Source organism: Urtica dioica, chromosome 5, assembly GCF_054948205.1.
Source record: "Urtica dioica subsp. dioica isolate 48M chromosome 5, U.dioica_male_clone48M_v1_H2, whole genome shotgun sequence".
Classification (NCBI taxonomy): Eukaryota; Viridiplantae; Streptophyta; class Magnoliopsida; order Rosales; family Urticaceae; genus Urtica; species Urtica dioica.
This window is the reverse complement of record NC_142760.1, coordinates 409,238-432,828: the sequence shown is the minus strand read 5'-3', so window position 1 is coordinate 432,828 and position 23,591 is coordinate 409,238. Positions and strand designations below refer to the sequence as shown.

Sequence of the window (23,591 nt, the reverse complement as noted above, 5' to 3'; positions counted from 1 at the left end):
ACTTCAGGCGCTCAAGGTTAATTTAGGCATACATATATTGACCCAAATTATCTATTTTATTAAACTTCTTCAAACCTTAGTTATTATGCAATTGTGACGTTTGAAGTGGTCTAATTAATGATATTATTCAAATTTTAATGACAAATCTAATTCATTAGAAAAATAGTCAACTCCTTTAAAAAAAAATAGTCAACTTAAACGTTAGCTATTAATCATTAAAACTGTTTGTTATACAACAATATTCACTTTCACTTATATGCATTTGAGTAATTTAGCAAATATATTCTGTGAAATAAGAATTAATAACTTAATTTTTTTGTGTGAAATAAGAATCACAATATTCGCTTTCGCTTACATGCATTTGAGTAATTTATCAAATATATTATGTGAAATAAGAATCAGTAACTTAATTTTTTGTGTGGATTCCACAATTCATTCATGCAAACAGAACACGTCGACGGTACTCTCCGAGAGCCCAAGTTGGGAAGATATTTCTGTAGGACGAGTAATTCAGAGTGCAGTTCTTCATGAACACCCCACTTATCTCCTGTATTATATTATTCAATATTATATATATATATATATATATATATATATATTATTTATCTAGCAATGCCTTGTTTGTAATTTTGTATATATAAGTTAAAAAAAATTCAAGTTTGTAATGTACCTGCTGAGGAAAATCTCCATCATCCATTTGCATATTTATCAAGAGTCTTATTCCTCGGTGAATGGGTGTTGGATCAATGTCACCCTGAATATAATTAACCAATTTCTTATACTAAATTATGCACAAAGTAACAAGTATGTAAGTAGTGCTGACCTGTCCTAAGCTGATTAGGGCAAGCAACGCCCAACTAGTCTGGACTAGATTTGCATGGTTATCTTCGTAATTAGTATACACCTGTCCAAGGATATATATATATATATATATATATATATATATATATATATATATATATATATATATGGGATTATTATTTTGTCCAATGTATATATTTTGTTGTCTATCTTCCCATGTGGTCACATATGTTTAGAGACGCCAATATGACTCTTAGTAATTGACAAAAAAAAAATTCCATGCACTTTTTTCTTATTATAGAAAATAATTCCATTTGGTTGGAGGAAATTTCTCTGTGGATAGAATTCGTTATGGGGGCTAACTTGAAAGAAAATATTCTCATGGGGAAGGCTTATAGGAAATATTTATGTATATTATATATAATAAAAAAGAATTTAACAATATTTAAGAGGCACCCTATACATAAACGTCTTCTTATGGATAAAGTCTGTATATTAAACTAAACAACATCATCTAGAATACATATAAATAGATTTTTTTTTTTTAAGTACCTTGTTTTGACTAGAAAGATAGAACTCTCCCCAACCGCCGTTGGGAAGCTGCTTCGAGAGCAAAAATTCGGAAGCTTTTCGGAGTGTTGGGCTGTTTCTGAAGGTGCTTCCGGAAGCTACCAATCCTTCAACGCCGAACCATGTTCCGTACGTGAAGCATATTCCCCAGCATCCGTACCTTCCATTAATTAATCTCAATTATTGTTCAGCTAACTAGCTAACTTTTAATTAATTAATTACCATGAGCCGTCCTCGTCTTGAGTGTCCTCGATATAACGGCTCGCTCTCGCTATGCAATCGTCTATTTGCTTTCTACGGTGGCGAGGGTGTAATTTTCTGAAAAGTGTTAGAGCTTGAATCGCCGAGCTTGTGCACTCCACGTACCTAATAATTTTATTTTATTTTTTCTTATTAACTTATTGGTGTATTTTAATTATTACATGAATGGTAACAAGTAAGTGATGTCTCTCTTACTCTCGCTCTATCAATGTGTCCTCGAAGATCTCTGTTGGATTCAACTTCTGCAGCACCAAAACTAAAATTTAGGGTTTGTTTAAAATCCGAGAAATATGAGGGAAAGGAAAAGGAAATTCCTCTCATTTTTTACTTCGTTGTTTGAATGAAGTGAAATTAGAAGGGAAATAAGAATAACTAATTAGTGCCTTTCATTTGTTTATTTATGGAAAATTAGGTGGTAAATAGAATCTTTATATCCAACTTTATACATGTGGGATAAGGTTTGTGTCTATTTTCTCACCTTTTCTCTCTTCTTTCCCTCTCGTTTTTCATAACTTCCAAACACAAAATAAATTTGTTTTGATTTTCCCCTATTATTATCCATTCAAATTTTATTTTCTTCATATTTTTTTTATTTTCTCTCTCGCATCTTTTTAGGTTTCAAATAGAGCCTTAGAGCTAGAGTACTATACCTCTAACCACCGAAATGCTCGTTGTCTCTCCCAAGCAGGGAAACCACCATTATTACTCTGTGTAACATATTGAATCAAAATATTAATTAGTTGATCTAGATGTATGAATACATTTATCACCACTACAAAAAACGGGATACATGTCGGTTCATTTTTTTCGCTTTTTGAAATTGAAAAAAAGGCGACGTGAAAACGGTTTTAAAAATAAGTATTTGATCAAATTACAAAAAATAAAAAAATCAACCACATCATTCGATGGCGTAGAAGAGGTAGATTTATTTACTTGAAGTGAAAGAAGAACATTGACCGCATCGTAGAGACATTTTGTGTCCATTTTTTGCCCCACATCCATTGTTGGCATTTGTGAAAACAATAGCGCAACCTTCATGTCAAAAAAAAAAATGATCTTTCATTTTCTTTTAAAAGAATATCGTATATTTTTAAGCAGCTTAATTTAATTTAATTTAATTAATTGGCTATATAATGTTTGCCTTGAGTCCTTCGGAAGTGCAATCGGAAACTTGCCAACCATGGTCTTGAGTCGCGAACGTCCACGCGCCTTTAGATATGTGTCTGTACATCTTCGTAAAGTCTTCCGATGGATTTTCTCGAACCTTAATTATTAATTTTTTGTTATATAAATGTCACATTATTTATATGATGATCAAACATGTGAATAAGCACATAATTAGTAACATTCTAACCTGTGAAGCCTTAACGAACTCATGTGCTTTTCTCAGTGTGGGTCCGAACTCATGGTTTAGATTAGCGGACATAATTGCTTGAACTGAAAAAGCCGTGTCCCACATTTGAGAACCAAAACTCTGCGCTTGAAGAATTATAATTAGTTGCATATATATGATATGAGTGTATTATTTAAGTAATGATGATTATTATTACCTGAAATTTGAGTCCATCTTCGGCTACCCAAAAGTAGTCAGGGAGTCTGGCTAGATGAAGTTTGTAGGACTCGGAATTAGGATCTTCAACCCAACAAGCCATCAAACATAAAACCTGTCATTATAATACTTGTTATTTATTTCAGGAAAGAAATCTGTATACATTTTTATGCCTTACTTGGGTTTTTTTTATCCGAATGTGTAAGAAATTGAAAAATGTTATGAAATTGGTGGCAAATGGGGCAATTTCTCTTTGAAATATCAACCGAAAGAAATGTGTTTTTAGATTTGTTTTTTAATATGATTAAGTAGGTACCTTCTCAACACATCCAATGCAAAGGTATCTAGTGTTGAAGTCCTCGTAATGGACGTGACGAATCGCAACCTTTAAAGCCTTTTCTCTCAGCTTTGAGAATGGCCAAACCGTTGCCATTGGCTCCACGACGTGGTACAGAAATCCCCACAACGCATCTTGCGCCAATGGGTGTGGATAAACCTGGCCTAACGGTAGCGGGACGGGACGGAATCCCCGCTACCGTTAGGCACAGTAACGGGAGCGGGACTCCCGTTACTGGTAATGGGACGGGACGGGAGTCCCGTTAGTGCGACTAACGGGACCGGGACTCCCGTTAGTCCCGTGAAGATTTTTTTTTTTTTTTTTTTTAATTTCGGCCGTTGGAGATCCAACGGCAAAAAAAAAAGAGCTGTTTTAGGGAGTTCATTAACGGGACGGGACTCCCTTTTGCCCAAGTAACGGGACGGAACTCCCGTTTGCCCGTTCATTAATGGGACGGGACTCCCGTTTGCCCAAGTAACGGGAGTCCGGGCTTGGCGGGAGCGGGAGTCGCGGTACCTCCCGCCAAGCCAGGTTTAGGTGTGGATAATACACATCCTCCTTAATTAATCATCATTAAGCTATTTTAGTAAAAAAAAACACATGTATTTATTTATAACACTTTGAATAATAATAATAATAATCAGCGGTATCAGCGCCATCTACTGTCCCATTGCCTATGTCACCCCTCTGACGTACTGTTGATTATCAGCTCTAACACTTTAGATTAAAAAAAAAATAACATTAACCTTGGCGAAGGTGTTTCTAGCTTCGTTCCAGTTAATTTGATGATAAGGCTGTGTGTGGATTTCCCGCCTTATGGAGCGAATCAAGTCGGTGATGGGGCCCACGAATTTCTTGCCGTACAAGTAAGACATTGGCATGTAAACCAAACGACAATAGCACAACATTTTGCCTGCATATATTAAAATTAAATCACGAGTATTGAAACTTAATAATGGATAAACTAAAAGATAATACACTCATTTGATTAATAAACGGACCACCTGGATGAATCGGAGATATGTTTGGAAGCAGCCAGAACTCTGGTGGCAGTGGATTACAACCCGACCACTCATACACTCCAACCACCTAAATATGTTGTGCATTTTAATTTATCAAAACAATCTATTTTATTTAAGATATTTAGTCGCAAAATAATACAACCAGGTAAACTCATGATTTTTGCCGGATAGCCCAAAAATAGTTTTTTTTTTAATTTATAAATTAAAATTTTTGGCTAACTAATCTTAAATTATGTCACATTTAACTGAACCGGTCAAAAACATTTGAGTGATTTGACCGTTTAAAATATGCACTAAACAGTAATTATATTATAGTACCGAGAGCCAGAACTTTCCCCAAGAAGGAATTCCGACGGCACCGCCGTGACTGCAAATCCATTTGCGACCACTTTCCATTGCTCCGTTGTGATCATCGATTTGTTGCCCGAGCAACCTCAATGCCACATAGCTAAATGCCGACCCAAACATTGTGCTGTGTCCTTCGATGTGTAGTCCCCAACCTCCATCTTCATTCTGTTTTTTCATTTCCATTTTTCTATTTATTATTACTATTATTTTGTTCTTGTATACTAATAGTAATACATAATACACAACTAATACCTGATGGTTATAGATATATCTAATTATTTCCTTTTTGTGCTCTGGTCCTAGAACCACATCAATGTCACCGGTTATATATAATGCCATCACCTACATCCATTTCACACGTACTGTTGCTGAGAAGAAAGAATCAATCTTGTGACATAATGTTGTCACAAAACTGAATACTTTGTGACCAAATGCTGTTACAAAATACTCGATTTTGTGACAATTTTATCATAAAGTAATTATAGATGTTGACTTACTAAGGGAGGGAGGAAAAATAATGGGCCGGCAGATTCAGAAGCCCAATGGCCGTCGTAGGCCTGAAGTGACGAATAAAAACCGATGGCTCTCCTAAGCGTGTTAGTCACTACCTCCTCGGTTATCTCTTCTGTTTCTTTCACTTTTGTTGCTTCTGGAATCGGCCCACTTGGATTTTCCTTTCTCATCTGTATATTTCCGATCCCAAGCTAATTATATTCTGATAGAGGAAATCTTGGTATTCGCATTGATATTTTTATACTGTTCCTCTTTCATTAATGCCAGGTTAGTTAATGCTCGGTAATGCAGATCTTTAGAATGTCATTGAATGCAGGATAGGAAGGATCCTACGCGGAAAACAAGCCTCCACATAAAGAAAATCACAGTTATTCATGAATAGTGTTGTTTCTATAGTTATTGTAGTTCTATCTAGTAGTTATTTATTTTTACTTACTCATTTCATTATCATCTTCATGCTGGTTTGGTACCATACCATTATTGATATCGGTCTTATATGCCGGATGATCCTACGGGTATTTCTTGAATAATCTCTATTTTTTAACCACCAAGTTCGGGATGGATTGGTAAGTTTATTTATTTCAAAAAACTCAAAAAGAAATAGAGCAATGACTTCAATTGATGTGATATCTTTGAAAGATAATGCCATGAATGGTTTGTTTCATGATCCTCTGTATAGGCTGGAAAGGTCTTAATTTAAATAAAGGTACCATCTGAGCCAAGCTCTTTCGTCGAGATAGCGATTATGACAGGACTCGAGGAAGGCATGAGAAATTGGGAACAGTTCTTAGGCTTTAATGAAACGGAAAGAAAACGGTGAATAGTTGCATCATATGATATGAGAGCTGACTACTTAAATAGAGGAATCGATTGTATTTTGAAATAGGAATGGGTCTGTCGTCTTTGAATGAAAATAGGCTTTGTTCTGATTTGTATTAGTTCTATAATGCTGCTATTAAATCAATGCAGTTAGTTATATTCATGTCATTTAAATGGACAGCATCAGGTACGAAAGATTAACTCATTACTTCTAAGACTGGGATACATTTCATGGCTCATTGAAATACAGGCAACTTTATACGAATATGAAATAAGCCATAAAATGTCAGAAATATTAATTTTTAATCCAAATTAAGACGCAATTTCATTTGGATTTTTTTATCTTAAATTTTTAGCTTAATTATAAAAGTGATTGAGAAAACAGTACAATTTCAGTTCATTGAATTTATTTATGAAGCATTAAGCTCAGATAACAAATTCGACTGAGAATTTTATCAATTTTGGTTAACCACCAGACTATTTCAAACTATTTCTTTTTATAATAATAACAATTTATATTATGAACAGTTAGGCCAGTAGCTCAATAGCCCTAACATAGTTGGGCCAAACCTGATCTAAGTAATAGAACCTTAAGCCCAATATAGGATCAAGCCCTCGATCCGTGGAGCCAAAGGCTTGGCATGTCGGCTTGGTATGTGCCCGGGTATGAAATGGGCTTAAATTGAGCCAAACTAAAATCATTTAAAAAATAATAAATAAATAATTTTTAATTAAAAAAGATACACTTTTAATCAAAACAACAAAAATACACTTTAGGTCTAAGTTGGGCTTTTATATGGGCCTATACAATATGCCCTTCAACAGGTCTGGTTTAGCTTTACTTTTTTCTTTTTTTTTTTAAAAGCCGGATCAACCCAAAACCCTTAAAAAAGTCAGTCGGGTCGTTAACCTACGGACGGCCTGACCCAATTAATATGCATTTAGTGATTTTTTTAAAATAATATAAGAAAATAAGATATATCAATTAAATGATTTTGTACTATTTTGAATTATAATAATTTTAATTTATTTCAATTACTAATAGGATAACGTTGCTAAATAATGAAAATATTTTTTACTCGACTTTTTTGAAAGATTTGGCAAAAAATACCCATAAACCAAAATATAACATGGATGAATATATCATTTCAGACGTTGCCTTATGTAAACATAAAAAATAAAAAATAAACTATAATAAACGTCAATAGTACAAATTTTCCGCTTTTTATTTGTTAGTAAACCTAGTTTATTTACATAATTAGCCTAAAATGTGCATCACTTTTCATATCTCACTCATGTTTTCAAAACATCTCAGCAGTAATTGTTTCCCTTTTCTTCAGACAAAAATACCATTGTGTTCAAAATCCGGTCAACAATTATTGAATTCTGGTTAACAGTTATTGAAATAATAATTGAAATCTGGTTAAATTTTTTTGAAATCCGGTTAGCATTTATTGAAATATGGTTAACAGTTTATGTAATCTGATTCAAAATATTTGTATATTGATATTTGATTAACCGTTATTGAAATGCGGTTAACAACTATTGAAATTTAGTTAATCATTATTGATATTTGATCAACAGTTATTAAAATCTGGTTAACATTTATTAATTGCAAAATGTATACTTCAAAAATTAAAGCAGCTATTTATTAAAAGTAAAGGTTTAGCTCTTAATATTGAAAAAAAATTAAGAAAAACGGTTGGCTATTGAAGACTATTTCCAGTTTGGGTGATGCGGCAGGAAGGTGGTGCACACGCGCGCGCGGGAAGAGGAATTACGCGCGTGTTAGAGCTGAAGGCTTCAGGGATTTCTGCGTGTGGGCCAGGGAGCTGGGTAACGTGGGTCTTTTGTGGGTTTTGGGTTTTTGGGCCCATTTTTGGGGTTTCTAAAGGGATCAGCGTTATCGTGAAGTTAAAAAAGAAAAACAAAACTGCCGTATATCGAAACGATAAACGATTAAAAACATAAAATATTCGATATATGTACATGGTTTGTCGCTACATGGTATGGGATTGTCACTACGTCACTTTCAACAATTGTAGTACAAACGAAACACTGATCCGATCTAAGCCTTGTTGATCCCATCCCATGCATGCAATTATATTAGTTATTTGGCATTATCCATATACTTTCTAAGGAAGCAGTGCAATTCTAGTATTAAATTAGACGTCGAAGTATACGTGGTTCCATCTCATTAAATTGAGTTATAAATAAAGGGCCTATTACGTACCTGCAATCTCATGAAGAGATCAGCGCTTTGCTTAACCTGAAAGCGGTTGGCCGTGAAATCTCGCCGGAGTTGGTCAATGTGACGGCGTTCTTCAGCGGTGCCGGCGTCGGGATCGAACTCCCAATGCTGTCTTCCGACGTGGCTATTTACGCTTTTCAGCCACTGCCCTCCCTCTCCGATCTTTAGCTTCCACATTCTTCTTCGTTTATCTTTCTCTCTCTCTCTCTCTCGCTCCTCTGTATATATATATATATATATATATATATATGTGTGTGTGTGTGTTGTTTTTATAACTCTAGAATGATCTTATTATTATTATTATTATTATTGAGGAAGCGATAGTCTAGGATATGCATATGTGTATATAACATATCGTACCAGTTATACTTAAATTAGCTATATGCATGAAATAAAGTGTGTGTGGCTGAAAAATTAACATAGAGTCGAGTAGGAAAAAATTGAATAGTTAATTGAGCTTGCAATTTGTTTCTTATTATTTAAATGAGCTCCCAACTACTTGTGATTCAACCACCAAAATTGAATGCAAAGTCTGTACGTGTACCATAATCGAACATGACACCACTTAACTTCTCTGTTTTATAATTAATACACCGCAATTCTCCGGCGTTGTCAATCTCCGACTCCATTATCCTTGAACCAAACAATTACAAGTGTAATGAATCTTGACCCTGTTTACACGCAAGCCTTCGAGATAAAATTGTAAAAGAAAGTTAAAGACACACCGGATTTATCCTGGTTCAGTAACTAACGACCAGCCTTAGGGTTCTTCCACTATCAGCAATGATGAACAATCCACCAAGAGTTACACCGAAACCTTCAAATCTGACTCTTACACGTCGGATTCTCTCTCACCCGGGTTTCTCTCAGATTTTCTCTCACAAGAGTCTATAAAAAAGTTGTGTGTATAAGGATTACATCAATCACTTATTTATAGACTCGTATATAGCTGTCGTGTCCTCCAAGTAATGCAGAAGATGATCGATATCTGAAGAACTTGCTGAAAAACTCGGCTTTAATCTCCACTGTCCGATGAGACCTTGATGATTGAAATCCAATGCTTATACAACAAGAAGGATCGTTAATATCAGAGCCTCGTGGTTCTTTGACCGGTTAAACTCAAACACCACAATTATAATTAAAAAAAAAGTGGTTAGTTAAATAGTTTTGTATCTATTGTACTTCAAATGTAGCTAAAACACAGTTAGTGTATAGTGGTTTACGTGTTATCTCTCGGTTTAGCAAGGGTTTTTTTTTCCCGTTTTTCATCCGCCGTTACGGGGATTTAGTGGTAGTTCTAATCTTTGTCTCTGTAGATTTTTTTTTAAGTTTGAGGGTGCTCTGTTTTGGTTGGTCTGGGTCGAGAAACACGACAGTGAACTTTCTTCGGAACAGTTTAGGGTGTGTGGTTTTCTCTTTTGTGATGGTTTTCTTCTAGTCAGTATGAGCCAAGTTATCTTTAGAGTATATTGGTCCACAACATACTATGACTTCACGTTTTGCCCCCATTAATTCTTGTACTTTCTCATTAATAGGATATCTAAGAGAATACACTTTCATAAGTGGAGAGAGTGAGAGTGAGAGAGAGAGAAGACAAAAAGAAAAAGAAGGATGAGTTTCGTATTGATAAAAAAAACCAACGAATACCTCGATAATGAAGGAAAACAGTGGTTAAGTGGTGGGGCCCAACAAAATGGTCAACTGACCGTAATTCAACTGCTAATCGTTTTAAGTTACAACTAAAACCAAAACCACGTTCGGGGACAGACACTGATATGACTTTGCTTCTCCATCTTGGGGGCGCCCGAAACCACGCTGCTTTTTCCATTCCACTATTATAATAAAAAAAACGATTTTAATAATGTCTAGAAGAAGTAAGAACCACTATTAGCCCCTGGTTTTGGAACCGCTTTCGCTTTCTCTCTATTATATATATATGTTTTGGTACGTGTCTCGCAACTATCACTACTGTTTCCAAAACATAAAACAATACCAACTCAGGAGATATTGATTTGGATCTACAAAAATAATAATTATGAAGGTTGGGTACGCTAAGAAGGTGATCGAGAAGAAGAAGAGATACAAGGCGTCGCCGCGGCGGCCGAAGCGCGTGGACGCGCCGCCGAAAGCGCTTCAGGACTTGTTCCTGTGCTGCCGCCACGTGTTCGCCGCCGCCGCCGCACCCGTGCCTTTGCCCCACCACGTTCGCCATCTTCGCGCCATTCTTGGTACGTACACGATCGATAACCACTCTGGAATCTTCTATTTTTTCAGTTACTACTTATGTCAAATACCCGTGCCTATAAATGATTATACTGAGAAACTAATCAAATTAATGCCTTCATCAAATAGATTTCCTCTCCAAATTCTATCTTCTCGATCGCCGGATCGGAGCTCCTTATATTATATGTATGCTGTATATTATTTACTCATTTTTAATAATCACCCTCTTTCTAACATATAGTATTCAATAAAAATATGAAGCCACGTTTTATTTAGTGCATTGTTAGATTGATTCCATTCAATTTCATGCATGTAAACGTATTAAATTAAAATAGTAAGATAACTGTCTGTCCCCAAAATTACAGCCCGTATCGGCATGTAGAAAAATCAGCCCACGGTATCCACTAGTACTGACTTTCATGTCAAGTCTTTTTTTTTTTTTTTTTTTTTTTTTTTTTTTAACCCACGACAATAATTTGAGTCTTATATACAGCTAGTAATAATAAAATGGAATCATTTGAGTTAATCCATGATCAGTGCATGTTATCTTCTGGATCTACAACTAATTGGTGTCATAAATAAAATTTAATCATGAAAATCGTATATATATGTTTGAAATAGATAATATGAAAGCCGAAGATGTGGGGCTGAGCAGGACTGTGCAGTTCTTCGATCCGAATAACAATGTCACGACTCCACCAAGAGTCACTTACACGACCATCTACAAGTCCACTACGTTCTCTGTAAGTTTTATTATTTATTTTATATATTTATGCATAGGTGTCGTAGCTATATAACGAATTCAAATTAATAAATTTCTAGAATATTAATCATCAAATTGATATTTATTAGATTTCTTTGTAATCTGAGCTTCCATGTGGTTAAGTATATAAAATGTATTAGTAAAAAAAATGTTGAAGTTTGAATATTTTTTCGTCTTTGTGTGTTGTGGCAGCTGTGTTTATTCTTCATTCCGGCGAATGGAGTGATTCCTCTTCACAACCATCCGGAAATGACAGTGTTCTCAAAGCTGTTGGTCGGCAATATGCACGTGAAAGCCTACGATTGGGCGACGGCGGAAGAAGCAGAGTCAAAGTCGGAAGATGTTAGACGGCGGCGTCGATTGGGGAAATTGAAAGCTGACGGAGTGATAAGTGCGCCGTGCGAGACGATGGTGTTGTACCCGGAGACGGGGGGAAACATTCACTGCTTCACGGCGGTGACGGCGTGTGTGGTTCTCGACGTCATTGGACCGCCGTATTCCAAGCAACAAGGCCGCGACTGCTCTTACTACTCCGACCACCCTTTATTAGACACGGAAGACAATGACAAGTACGCGTGGTTAGAAGAGATTGAGCTGCCTCATGAATCCCACATGGATGGGATTCAATACTTAGGTCCCCAAATTATCGATATATAGTAACATCCTCCGGTTACATGCTGTTTTTTTACGCTTGTTACATGTCTATATATACGTACTTCTTTCTCTGGGAATATCATGATATTATTCTCCATGGCATCATGTGGTATAATTCTCTTGATCAAGAAAAAAAAATCTATAGTTTACGTTTAATGTGTCTAACCTTTGAAATCTGAAACTTTGTGGTAGAAATATCAAAACTCATGCGTGAAGAAAAAAATCGAGTTTATACTTGAGTGTAACTAGATTTGATGTTTGACATTCTCGATTTTCATAATTTGAAATAAATTTTCTATAGGTCGGTTATTCAATAGATATATATGGTAAACTTAGAATTAAGAGGCTGGGATTTTAGTTCAATAATTAATCGTCCCATACGCTCTACCACGCTTGCAAGTATGAACGGAAAATGAATTTAGAAATTAGTTCTTAGAAGATATACGGACATGAGAGTAACCATAGGCAAAAGTTTAGTAACTATACCTGAACCTTAGGTGTAAATTCAATTGCATGTTGAACATCTACAAGAAATCATGTATATTTAAAAAATAAAGCAAAAAAAAAACTCTCACTCTCATTCCCTAATGGTCTTTTCATTAGTTACTTAATCATTGATTAATGAGAGGTTAGGGAGAAGAAGTGGAGGAGCCATGGCTACTTTGCGACTCCCCGCAGCGCCATGCGTCCTGCACCTGAGCTGCATATTGCAAGTTCCACAGAACGTCTTCCATCGAAGGCCTCTCCTCCGCGTTTTTGTGCACACACCTCAGACATATCTCCATCACCGTCTTTGTCGATTGATCGACGCAACACCTGCTCACCATTGGATCCACCACGCACCGCCGCCCCACCGAATCCGCACCCAATGCTGCTTGTATCTAATCACACACACACAGAGGATCTCATCTTCACACTCAAACAACACACTAATATATATGTATATCAGAAAATTAGGAAAATAGCCAACTTAAACGTTTAACATTGTTAAATAAGCAACATTTGGTAAATCTAGGTATATATACATATATATGTGTGTGTGTGTGTGTGTATAATAAGAAAGAAACGCCTCGGTACCTGATCCGTTAGCGCATCCACTTGTTTCTCTGATTTCACGGGTCTTCCCTTGATGATCTCCAACAGTATCACTCCAAAGTCGTACACGTCGATCTTCTCGTCATCGTTAACCCTATCGACCAACACAATTCCATAATTGCAATTCAACTCATGATCTATCTGTTAGGGACGAAGCCATAAACTATGTCCATGAAGATATAATAATTACTCTAAATTTATAATGTGGATTAATGGTTAATATAGATTTTGAAACACATTTTTTAACATAAAATAATATTAAACAAGTTGTACAGAAAACAGAGATTAGTATTCAAACCAACCTGAGAGCAATGTCTCTGGATTCACTTCCATGTCTAACCTGAGAGAATGAGCCAAGATATAAGTAGAGATTCACATCAACAAACTAACCGATTTGTTAAAGCAGAGGAGTGCTTATTGTTAGTTACCTTGCGCAGTAAAGGCAGGTTGTAACTGCTGATCTTTGCAGTGAAGCTGTGATCGAGCAACACGTCTGTTATCGTAATTTCGTTTCTGTAAACACCCGGAACCATACCTCTGTGCAGAAACTGAATTCCCTTTGCCACGCCGATCGCGGCCGATATCCTTTGAATCCACGTCAGCGATCGCTTCGAATGCCTCTCTGCCAAACCAAAAAAAGCAACCTTTGAGTCCTTGTTTGAAACTTGGATTAGAATGAGTTGATTTAATTACCAGAAACCCAGCTCCTTAGCGTTCCGTTGGGGACGTATTCAAAGACGAGAAAAACGCGGCTGACACTGGAATCGTCCAAGTAACACTCGAAGGCGTAGCCGAGAGCGCTGACGAGGTTGCGGTGCCTGAGCTTGGATATGGTCTCGATGTGGCTCATGAAGTTGTGGGTCCCGAATCTCCGCTTCATCTTTATGCATCTTATTCCCACACACGTACCATCCTTCAGAATCCCTCTGTACATCTGACACACACAAAACAAGCTCAAACCAGAATCAATTTGCTTGGAATACAAGAAATCATCATACCTGGCCATGAGAGCCTTCACCCATGAAAGCGGAGGTGTCGAAATTGTTAGTGGCCTCTTCAAGCTCGTCCAACGAGAATATCCGATACCCGGGAAGCCCAAGCGCTCCGGTCTTCATCATATACCCTTTCGAGGTAATGGCATTATTAGCAACATTATTTATCGAAGCAGTGAATGACATTTGGCTTACTTGCATCGCCGAGAAACTTGTTGGACGTGTATCCCGTCCCAGTCGATGCGTTTTCCGTAATTGACTTGTTGATCGTCGCGGCGGATCTGAGCCTTTTATAGACCAGAAACACCACCCCAGCGATGGCAGCGCTTACCACCACGCCTCCCACGACACCCGAGGCCACGAAAGCTCTCGAGACTCGGCTCTGCTTCTTTTTCTTCTCCGAATACGACGACGAGGAGACTATTCCAACCGCCAAAGCTTCGGTGTGACAAAACTGCAACGCACGTTGGCTCTGCGTCTGAGTCGACAAACAGTTGTTGGAATATCGAACAACCTTGTCTCTGTCGCTGCCCGAGAGGAGGCTCTGAGGGACGTTTCCGGTGAGGAGATTGGAAGACAAGTCCACGAACTCGAGGCCGGGATTGCAGGACTGGTCTGCGAGCAACATCCCGGTGAGTTTGTTTCCGGCGACGTTGACGTAAGCCACGGAAGGCAGGGACAGCAAGGGCTGCGGGAACGGGCCCACGAACGAGTTCAGAGAGAGATCGAATCTCCGGAGATGACGCCACGATTCCACTTCCGAGTAAGGGACGCCGGATCGGAAGCTGTTGTTTCTCAGCCCGAGCTTGACCAACTTGTCGGCTAACCGAGGAAACTTGGGGCCCAAGGAATTGCCGTCGAGCTCGAGGACTTGGAGGTTGGCGAGGCGTGTGAGATCAGGGACGTCTCCGCGGAGCCGATTTCCGCTCAGAGCGAGCACTCTGAGGCTCTCGAGACGCCCGAGGGTGCTCGGTAAAGCCCCGTCCAAGGAATTGCTTTTCAGGCTGAGGACGGTCAAGAAGAGCGGGAGCGAGCTCGGGACCGAGCCGGAGAGCTCGTTGCGGTCGAGGACGAGGGTTCGGAGGGTCGAGAGGGACGCGATCTCGCCGGGGATGGGTCCGGAGAGAGAGTTGGAAGTGAGATTCAGAATCTCGAGCGAGGAGAGGCGCGAGAGGCGCTTCCCCGGGAGCGGGCCCCACAGGCCGAGGGAGACGAAGGTGAGGACTTTCAAGCCGCGAAGCTTTGCCACGGCCCCGAAGAAGGAGTCTATCGAGAAGTTGAGGGGCAGCGAAGGAGAGCTGTTTTTTCCGATGACGTGGAGCTGAGTGACTCTGCCCTCGTAGCAGACCACGGCCAGAGTCGGGGTCGGCTCTGAGTCGCAGAAGTCGGTGTTGCTCTTCCACGGCTCTAAAATCGGCGGGAAGTTCAGAAGCTGCTTTATTCGCAGCAGAGGACGAAACTCGGAAGATCGGAGTTGGTAAGAGCACCGGAATGAGACCGACAAAATGGCGGCAACGAGAAGAACAGCCACAACACAGCGCTCCATTCTCTCAGCCCTCTGCAGAAATGAAAGAGAGAGAGAGAGAGAGAGAGACAGTGTAAATAGTCAACGGATTACATTATATGAATGGACTTACTTACCTCCGACGGAATTGGATTGCAGAGACCCGAGGTCGACGACGACGATGGTGACTTGTGAGTGAAGGAATGCTTTTGCTACAAAAGAAGCGAGAAACACATACTACACCAAACCCTTTTGAGCCACATCATGTTGATATTAGCAAAAGAGTTTCTCTCTTCAAACCAGGCAGTTTTGTGAAAAATGGGAAAGCCAATCAACTACTGTTGAAACAAACGACCCTGTGTGTGTATATTTGCTTTGTGGGATGTGGTCTAAACTAAACTACTAAAGTAGAGAATTAAAGAAAGATTCTTGCAGAGAAGAGACCACCCTTTATTCCTCTCTCTCTCTTTTTTCTCTCTCTCTCTAGTCCTTCAGATTTGACATGTGCTCTTTTTTACTTTTCTTAAATTAATGAACATGTTAATGTTGGATCTTAAGGTACAACTTAACATGTCCACTTCGATGAGATAAGTATTCGTACAACAAAACAAAACCTTGCTGTTGAATGTTGATGTTAGGAAAAATGTCACTGGTTCAAAGATAGTCTGAACAAAGCAAGAGAAAAAAAAAACGGTGACGATGATGATAGGAATGTTTAATCCGATATTACTATGCATGAAGTGAAGAGATGTTACTGAAATAGTTAATTAGGGAATGCAAATATCTAGTGTAGTGTGTGTGTAGAGTAAAGAAAGAAAGAGAGGCAATGTTGAGTGGGTGTGAGAAAGGGACTATAGTGAAAATGAAATGTAAAAGTGGGGCCTAACTAAAGTCCACATCTCAAAGTCACTGCCACGACACAAAATGACAAAAGCTTACAGCATCATACTTTATATCGTGCTAAACCACCTATGGCCTTTGCTTTTTTTAGTTTACATATTTTTTTTGAACAAACATAAAATATTGCAAGTATTTCAGAGTTTGAATAAAGAATTTAGAAAATGTGATTAATAACAAAATAGAACACGCATTTTACTTAACGGTGGCCCTCAATATTTTTTTTTTAAAATCGTTAGGAGCGACACTAATGTAATTTCAGTGATATTGAAGTTATCGGTCCTAACCATTTCAAATAAATTACATTAGTGTCGGCAAAGTTAAGAAGATGATATATGTTTGAAAAGGAAAAGCATTTGGAATATTTATTTATGTGATTGGAATATATGTATACACATATACAATATACATCTTCGGCATGGGAACGAAGTAGAAATACAACTTATGTTAGAATGTCTTTCATTGTTTAACGGAAGTGACAATTTTGATAAGCAATTTTTTACCTTCTGTAAGTTAACGGAAATAGTATTTTCGTTAATTTTATTGGAATTTTGTGCTTCCAATAACTTCCGATTATATAATTTAAAAAAATAAAAATAATATCAGTCCTTAGATGAAAATAATATTAAATGATTCATAATTTTTTTAATTAAAAAAATAACAATATCAATGACTAACGAAAATTAGCGGAATGTATGTCTTTCGATACAGTTAGCCACGGAAGCAATACGTTCGCTAGATTATTAATGCATTGGAACCGAAATAACTTCAGGGTTCCGATGGCCAAGATGACTACTTTGGATACGCACTGTTGGGAAACAATGGGTAACAACTCTTGCTGCTAATAATTCAAATACGCACTTATTAAAGTAGCATGGTCAATCAAATGTCTCAAAACTTCATGGAATTTAGAGCTATTTACTTTTTAAAGTCTTCCTCTCAACAACTAAATTATTATAAATTAATTTTATAAAATTTTCCTGAAATCTTAGACTAAATTTTATAAACGTTATCAATTTTTATTAAAGGGCAGCTTTTTTGCTGACCGTCAAAATTGAACCCACAACCTATATTTTAGAGATGGTATGGAATTATCCCCTAGACTATAATAAGTTTTTTATGTAATCATCAACTTAATAATTTTTAACTTCATAAATATGAAGTTCTTTGCGTCTATTTTTTAGAAGAATAGAATTAGACACATGAATATATAAATAAATTTGATACTAAATTTACCGAGTATAACCGTAAATATATTATTTTTAAATATAACATAATTAATTTCAATCTTAAATCGAGTCCTCAAAATTTTTAAATATAAGTTTACTAGACTTATATCCCCTAAAATCTTGTTTGACAACTTTGCTGATCAATGCTGATGACACGCTTGTTTATGTTGTACAATGATTTGTTTCCTATGCATGAATGGTCCTTCACAAAAGTTCTAATCATCAACAATTTTGGTTTAAAACAAATTGACGCATTCATCTTCATGCACAACCAAATTTCGAGCACATGATAATATAGCACACAGCTCTGAGATCAAATTTCGACTCTGAGATCGGACTCAGAGCCGGAGGTGACGAACATGGCGGCGACTCGGAGCAGAGCTTGGTTTTTTTTTTTCTTCCTTTTTTTATTTATTTATCAGAAGCAAAGCTGGGGTTGAATTTTGGGGCTAGAGAAAATGAAGGTGTGAATGGCGATTTTATCGTAAGCCAAAATCCATAAAATTGCTAATTATGAAAACTATAATCCGGTTCGTAATCCTCAGCTTTCTGGTTTTATGTTCAAGGCAGCGAGAATCTGATTATTGTACTTTTATTATTGGACTTCAAATCTGATTATCGTAAGAACATTAATGCTCTATGTGCTTCGATTATTTGAATGATTACTGTGATAGCATATGGCTATTCCTGAGGTTTTCCTAGTGTCAGTGGTGGAGTTCCATGGATTTATATTATGACGAGACTTGTTTAAGTAGTTTTGAGGTTAGTCACAATGCAATTAAAGGATTTTTCGAAAACGACACAGATAAAATGCCATTGTTACCAGTGTACCTTCTGTTCCTTTTCCGAGGCGGGGAAACTCACTACGAAGAAGTCCTACATTTATGAACAAATCCCAGCCTCTTACCGATCTGCCGTCCTAAACTCTTGTCGAGGTAGTTGATGCATTAAAAAAAATGGTCATTGAATTTCAAAGTCCGAGTCTTGAAATTTTTAGGCATACAGTTTCTTTTTACGTTCATGACTTCATTCCAAGAATACCAAATACCAAAAACTTTCCCATATACATAAAAAAAACATTTATTCTAAAAAAAAAAAAAAAAACTGCAATGATAATAAAGAAAGGTAAACAAAGCAGTACCAAAAAAAAAAATACTATAAAAATTCAATTGAGGCTATATATGGTAAGAAAATAATACACCCACCTACCGTACATTTCCTTAATAAAGTAATAATATCTTCATTGCACACGGCACGGACGCAGCGCAGCACAAGACTTGTGGGTTTCTATTTCTTTTATTCATCAGTTTATACAAGAGTTACAACCACCACCAAGGCATAGCAAAGTGCACGTGCACTTCACCAACTATCATCCAATTCCAATGTAACGTCTCTCTCTTTCTCATGAGACTAACGTGTGTGCATATAGAATATAGAGTGTGTATATCTAGTCTTTCTCTATCTTTTTCTGATTGTGAATAATGGCGGGAGAAGGGAATAACAACAAGAGAGGAGGAGTGGGAGGGGCCCCTTGCGGGGCGTGCAAGTTTCTGCGGCGCAAGTGTGTGGGGGGATGCATCTTTGCGGCGCACTTTGCGTCGGAGCAGGGGTCCGCTCGGTTTGCGGCGGTGCACAAAGTGTTTGGGGCCAGCAACGTGTCGAAGCTGCTGCAGCAGGTGCCGTTGCACCGCCGGCACGACGCGGTCGTGACCATCTCGTACGAGGCGCAGGCGCGACTCGCCGACCCCGTCTACGGCTGCGTCTCCACCATCCTCGCCCTCCAACAACAAGTATGCCTCCCTCCCTTCTTTTCCCCCTTTTTTTTATTTGTCATTTAGCGCCAAAATTAAGACCGTTGAATCGCTCGTCTACGGATAACGTACATATTAGGAAATCAAATCGAATTTGAATTTGGAACGTAAACGTGTTTAATTATGTGGGAAAAAAAAATAGTTTCTATTGTTGGGGTAGCAACTCAAGTCTCACATCGAAAGAGTAGACAAGAATTGCTTTGGATATAATCATATAAGAGTCACACCAACTCCATTAGTATGAGGCCTTTTGGTAAAGTGCCCAAAGATAAAACCGTGCGGGCTTAGGCCCAAAGCGGATAATATCATATTACTGCGGAGTTATGGTGGGTTGACAGCCCAACACAGTGGAGAACGGGGGCCATACATCTACCAACCAAGAACAAAAAACGTTAACGGGGGCCATACATCTACCAACCAAGAACAAAAAACGTTAAATACTTCATCAAAAATCTCAAGGACAAACCGGAAAAAATAAAGGAAAATTGACTTAAAAAAACTTATAAATGGACCAAAAGAGTTCCAAACAATGTCTTTTGAGAATTCCTTCTTCGCATAAATCTTGTCGAAAGCTTCAATTTGATATATTATAAACAATATTTTGACTCTTGAACCAAAATTACGGCCTGTCAAAATTGGCTCATGCGGGAAAGAGTTCCAAACAATGTCTTTTGAGAATTCGTTCTTCACATAAATCTTGTCGAAAGCTTCAATTTGATATATTATAAACCATATTTTGACTCTTGAACCGAAATTACGGCCTATCAAAATTGGCTCATGCGGGAGTTAGGGAGCGCTTATCCAAAAAACGTCAAGGCTTTGTACATCTTCGAGTTTTGACTCATCATAACGTATTCATTCTGTTTATTCTCATTTTTCATACAGGTGGCTTCGCTGCAGTCGGAAGTGTCGTTGGTGCACAACCAAGTGATGCACGCCCGCTTCGCATTCGCAAACGCACTCCAACGCCAACACCAACACCAACACCAACAACAGCAGCAACCGAACAACTTGGACACCACCCACGGCGATCACGTCTTCCAAAACGAGATGCTCCTCCGCGGAGGAGGTGGTTGAACGATTCTCTCAGCATGTTTCCTTGTTTGTACGATTCACTCATCATATCCATACAATGTAAACTCAGACTTGAAGCGCATGCTATACTTACTACCACATAAAACATTCCACACATTTTTACTCTCGTGATATTACACGTCCCGACGAGACGAGATCGGACTTGCAGCGGGATAGCTAGTAGTGTGGGGCCCACATCACCAACTAACTAGTACTACCAGTGGTGGTGGATAAACTGATAACAGAACTATTACTCAATAGCACTACAGCAGAGAGTTGGACAAATTCATATTCACAGAATAAATAAATAAAAATACACAGCACATTTTGTAGTGTGTGTTGAAAAGGTAATACTTCGATCAGACTAGAGACTTGGAGAGATCCTACGCACAACAACAATGAACAATCCTATGATTTACGCTGAAGCAGAGATCAGATCCATGATATTTTAAACAGAACTTCTAACACATCCTCGAACCATTTTATGTCGAGTAAATTTAAAAACTTGAACACGTGATTTACTTATTAAAAAAAACATGTTTACTTATTCCATTTATTGTTATGCCGAGCCAATTTAAAAACCGAACACAGGATATTGTCGATCGTCTCTTCTTCCTTGGCCGCTAAAGTGGTCCGATATGTCATTATACATAAATGTAGAGAGAAGAGCATTTGTGCATACATAGGAATCCACACAAGAAAGTAATATATGGTAAAGACGGTGATGTCAAATACCGTTGAGGGTGACGACGAGTTTGCGAGGGGTGGGGTGATCTCGGTGCTCGCACAGCCATATCCCCTGCCACGTTCCCATGTTCAGCTTCCCATTCGAAATCGGAATCCTGTCATATTATTATATCAGTGACTGACTCGACTCACAAGCAAATTGATTTGATTGAATGAGTTAAGACTGACGTGAGAGAATTGCCGAACATGGAGGACTTGATGTGGGCGGGCATGTCGTCGGGGCCTTCGAGGGTGTGCCTCCACGGAGCCGTGGGGCCCTCGGGCACCACTCTGTTCAGGAACGTCTCTGTGTCCACTCTCACGTCCGAGTCGTAGTTCTCGTTTATCGTCAGAGACGCGCTCGTGTGTTGCACTGCCAAACACACACATACTGGTTGATATACATATATATATACAGAAAAGAAAAGAGATATACAAGTGATAGCTAGTAGGGCACGTACGGAATAGATGAGCCAGGCCGCAATTGAAGGTCGACAAGTCTTCCCCCATTTCTTTCACAATCTATTCGCTCTCGCAGATCAGTTTGATTAGTTGATTGATTGGATTTTGATTTTGATTAGGTTCATTCATGACTGACCTTGGAGGTGATGAGGTGGCAGCCGCGGTGGAGGGGAGGCAGAGTCACCGTCTTCTGGGCCCACTTCGGGGATGCCATCGATTTCGAATCCGACTTTGTCTTCGTGTTCGTCGGAGGATTCAACACTGCGTTTATGCCAAACGAAAAAGACATTTTCAGATACTAATACTAGTCTTGTGTTCTTATTCTTCTTCTTCTCTCTCTCTCTCCGTATCCCAATAAACAAAAGCCCAAAATTCATTTCAATTTAACCCCAAATCATAATAATCACCTGATTCGCCTCTACTCTCTTCTTTTGTGGATGCTGTGCCTTTGCCATCAGATTTTTAATACGAACAAACAATTGACAAGAATTTTGGATAACTCTACGTATCAATATCTACTTAATATGATAATATGTACTTGAATTAATGTCATTTTATTCATAAAAAAAAAAGTCATTTTTTCCAATCCTACATCTTACGATTTAAGAGTTAAGACAATACATTACTTGTCAGTTGTGACCATATTTTTTTTTGCAATTTTCTATGGTTGTACTCCAATTTTAAGTTATACATTTTATTTTATTTGTCATTTTTACTTGTAATGTCTCCGAGTTATTTTTTTATTTTATTAACACTGAAAAGATTCATTTGTAAAATTAAAAAGAAAAAATATGAAGCATGTGGCTTTTAGCCACTCGATAGTTGAAGTCCAATTTGCGAGTTATTTATGTTAGTATTATCGAAAAAGGATTCATTAGTGAAATAAAAGAGAAAGGATGAATGTATGAGCAAATAGAAAGGGAAGAAACGCAAAAGTAAAGAAGATGGAGGAGTAAGATGAAAAAGAGAAGGAGCTATAAAAAGAGAAACCCTAAGCCACTGAGTGAGTATCTACTTGATCTTATCTGAGCGGCGCGAGAGAGTGAGAGCCGACCCTCCATCCATCGATGGCTGCCGGTGGCTCTCTCTCTCTCTCATCGCCGCGATGAAGACTGCCCGCCGTCAGAGCCCCTCTTGTTTTGGCGGCAGTGATGGCCTCGCGGGCTTTCTCCCCCAAAACTCATTTCCTTTATTTTTTTATTGACTAACTGAATCGTGTCAATGATTCACTGCTAATGTTTGTTTTCTTCTTCTTCTTGTCGTTGCAGACGGAAGGTGATGGTCGAAGACGCCGGAGACTGGGTCGAGCTCTGTTATCAGTGCCGGTGCGGAGATTGCTTCTCTGTCGAGGAATGAGAACTCGAGCGTGGTGTCTTTTCGGTGCTTCTTCCTTGTGCCTCTTGTTCTTTGAAGGCCAGGTTGTTGATTCATCCAACTGCTTGTGTTGCTGGATGATCTTTCATTTCCTGGTTCATATCATGTTTGTTTTATCTTGCGATGAGAAATTTTGAGTAGTGATCCAAGCATTTCGAAACATAGTTTTGTTGCCCAGTTAGTCTACCGAGTTGTTTGACAGCATGTATTACCATTTACATCGTATCTTTTTCCAATCGGTTATAATCTGGTCATGGCATTAAAAACTTGTGTTGATGCATTAAAATAATGTTCATTGAATTTCAAAAGCAAACAT

General features: G+C 38.2%; 5 protein-coding genes across 6 annotated transcripts; 2 read left to right on the top strand and 3 right to left on the bottom strand.

Annotated features, from left to right (window-relative positions):
- Positions 1 to 273: 273 nt before the first annotated feature.
- On the bottom strand, positions 274 to 9,304 carry LOC149394620 (lupeol synthase-like). The gene is made up of 18 exons (XM_089615616.1): positions 8,454 to 9,304; positions 5,386 to 5,571; positions 5,141 to 5,230; positions 4,859 to 5,053; positions 4,523 to 4,607; positions 4,259 to 4,431; positions 3,498 to 3,677; positions 3,183 to 3,296; positions 2,987 to 3,106; positions 2,774 to 2,896; positions 2,566 to 2,664; positions 2,283 to 2,339; positions 1,828 to 1,874; positions 1,594 to 1,737; positions 1,354 to 1,531; positions 824 to 904; positions 671 to 754; positions 274 to 547 (listed from the first exon to the last, which is right to left on the bottom strand). Exons 1-18 carry the CDS (start codon positions 8,646 to 8,648, stop codon positions 437 to 439), a joined length of 2,262 nt encoding a protein of 753 aa, XP_089471742.1. The 5' UTR covers positions 8,649 to 9,304; the 3' UTR covers positions 274 to 436.
- A 1,100-nt stretch (positions 9,305 to 10,404) lies between these two features.
- On the top strand, positions 10,405 to 12,185 carry LOC149394619 (plant cysteine oxidase 1-like). Its single transcript, XM_089614692.1, has 3 exons — positions 10,405 to 10,699; positions 11,316 to 11,437; positions 11,650 to 12,185. The coding sequence occupies exons 1-3, from the start codon at positions 10,507 to 10,509 to the stop codon at positions 12,112 to 12,114; spliced, it is 780 nt and encodes a 259-aa protein (XP_089470818.1). The 5' UTR covers positions 10,405 to 10,506; the 3' UTR covers positions 12,115 to 12,185.
- A 326-nt stretch (positions 12,186 to 12,511) lies between these two features.
- On the bottom strand, positions 12,512 to 16,369 carry LOC149394618 (Leucine-rich repeat protein kinase family protein). Its single transcript, XM_089615266.1, has 8 exons — positions 15,840 to 16,369; positions 14,394 to 15,756; positions 14,205 to 14,329; positions 13,900 to 14,140; positions 13,635 to 13,828; positions 13,509 to 13,546; positions 13,189 to 13,300; positions 12,512 to 12,992 (listed from the first exon to the last, which is right to left on the bottom strand). The coding sequence occupies exons 2-8, from the start codon at positions 15,742 to 15,744 to the stop codon at positions 12,741 to 12,743; spliced, it is 2,313 nt and encodes a 770-aa protein (XP_089471392.1). The 5' UTR covers positions 15,745 to 15,756; positions 15,840 to 16,369; the 3' UTR covers positions 12,512 to 12,740.
- A 2,800-nt stretch (positions 16,370 to 19,169) lies between these two features.
- LBD20 (LOB domain-containing protein 20) lies at positions 19,170 to 20,723 on the top strand. The gene is made up of 2 exons (XM_089615830.1): positions 19,170 to 19,618; positions 20,525 to 20,723. Exons 1-2 carry the CDS (start codon positions 19,310 to 19,312, stop codon positions 20,714 to 20,716), a joined length of 501 nt encoding a protein of 166 aa, XP_089471956.1. The 5' UTR covers positions 19,170 to 19,309; the 3' UTR covers positions 20,717 to 20,723.
- Positions 20,724 to 21,242: 519 nt separating this feature from the next.
- On the bottom strand, positions 21,243 to 22,439 carry LOC149394616 (secondary thiamine-phosphate synthase enzyme). Of its 2 annotated transcripts, XM_089614804.1 has the most exons (5): positions 22,309 to 22,439; positions 22,038 to 22,162; positions 21,901 to 21,961; positions 21,629 to 21,812; positions 21,243 to 21,555 (listed from the first exon to the last, which is right to left on the bottom strand). In XM_089614804.1, exons 2-5 carry the CDS (start codon positions 22,113 to 22,115, stop codon positions 21,441 to 21,443), a joined length of 438 nt encoding a protein of 145 aa, XP_089470930.1. In that variant the 5' UTR covers positions 22,116 to 22,162; positions 22,309 to 22,439; the 3' UTR covers positions 21,243 to 21,440. The 2 variants fall into 2 exon arrangements, with proteins under 2 accessions (XP_089470930.1, XP_089470929.1); XM_089614803.1 differs by lacking the exon at positions 22,309 to 22,439 and having other exon boundaries at positions 22,038 to 22,281.
- Positions 22,440 to 23,591: the final 1,152 nt, after the last annotated feature.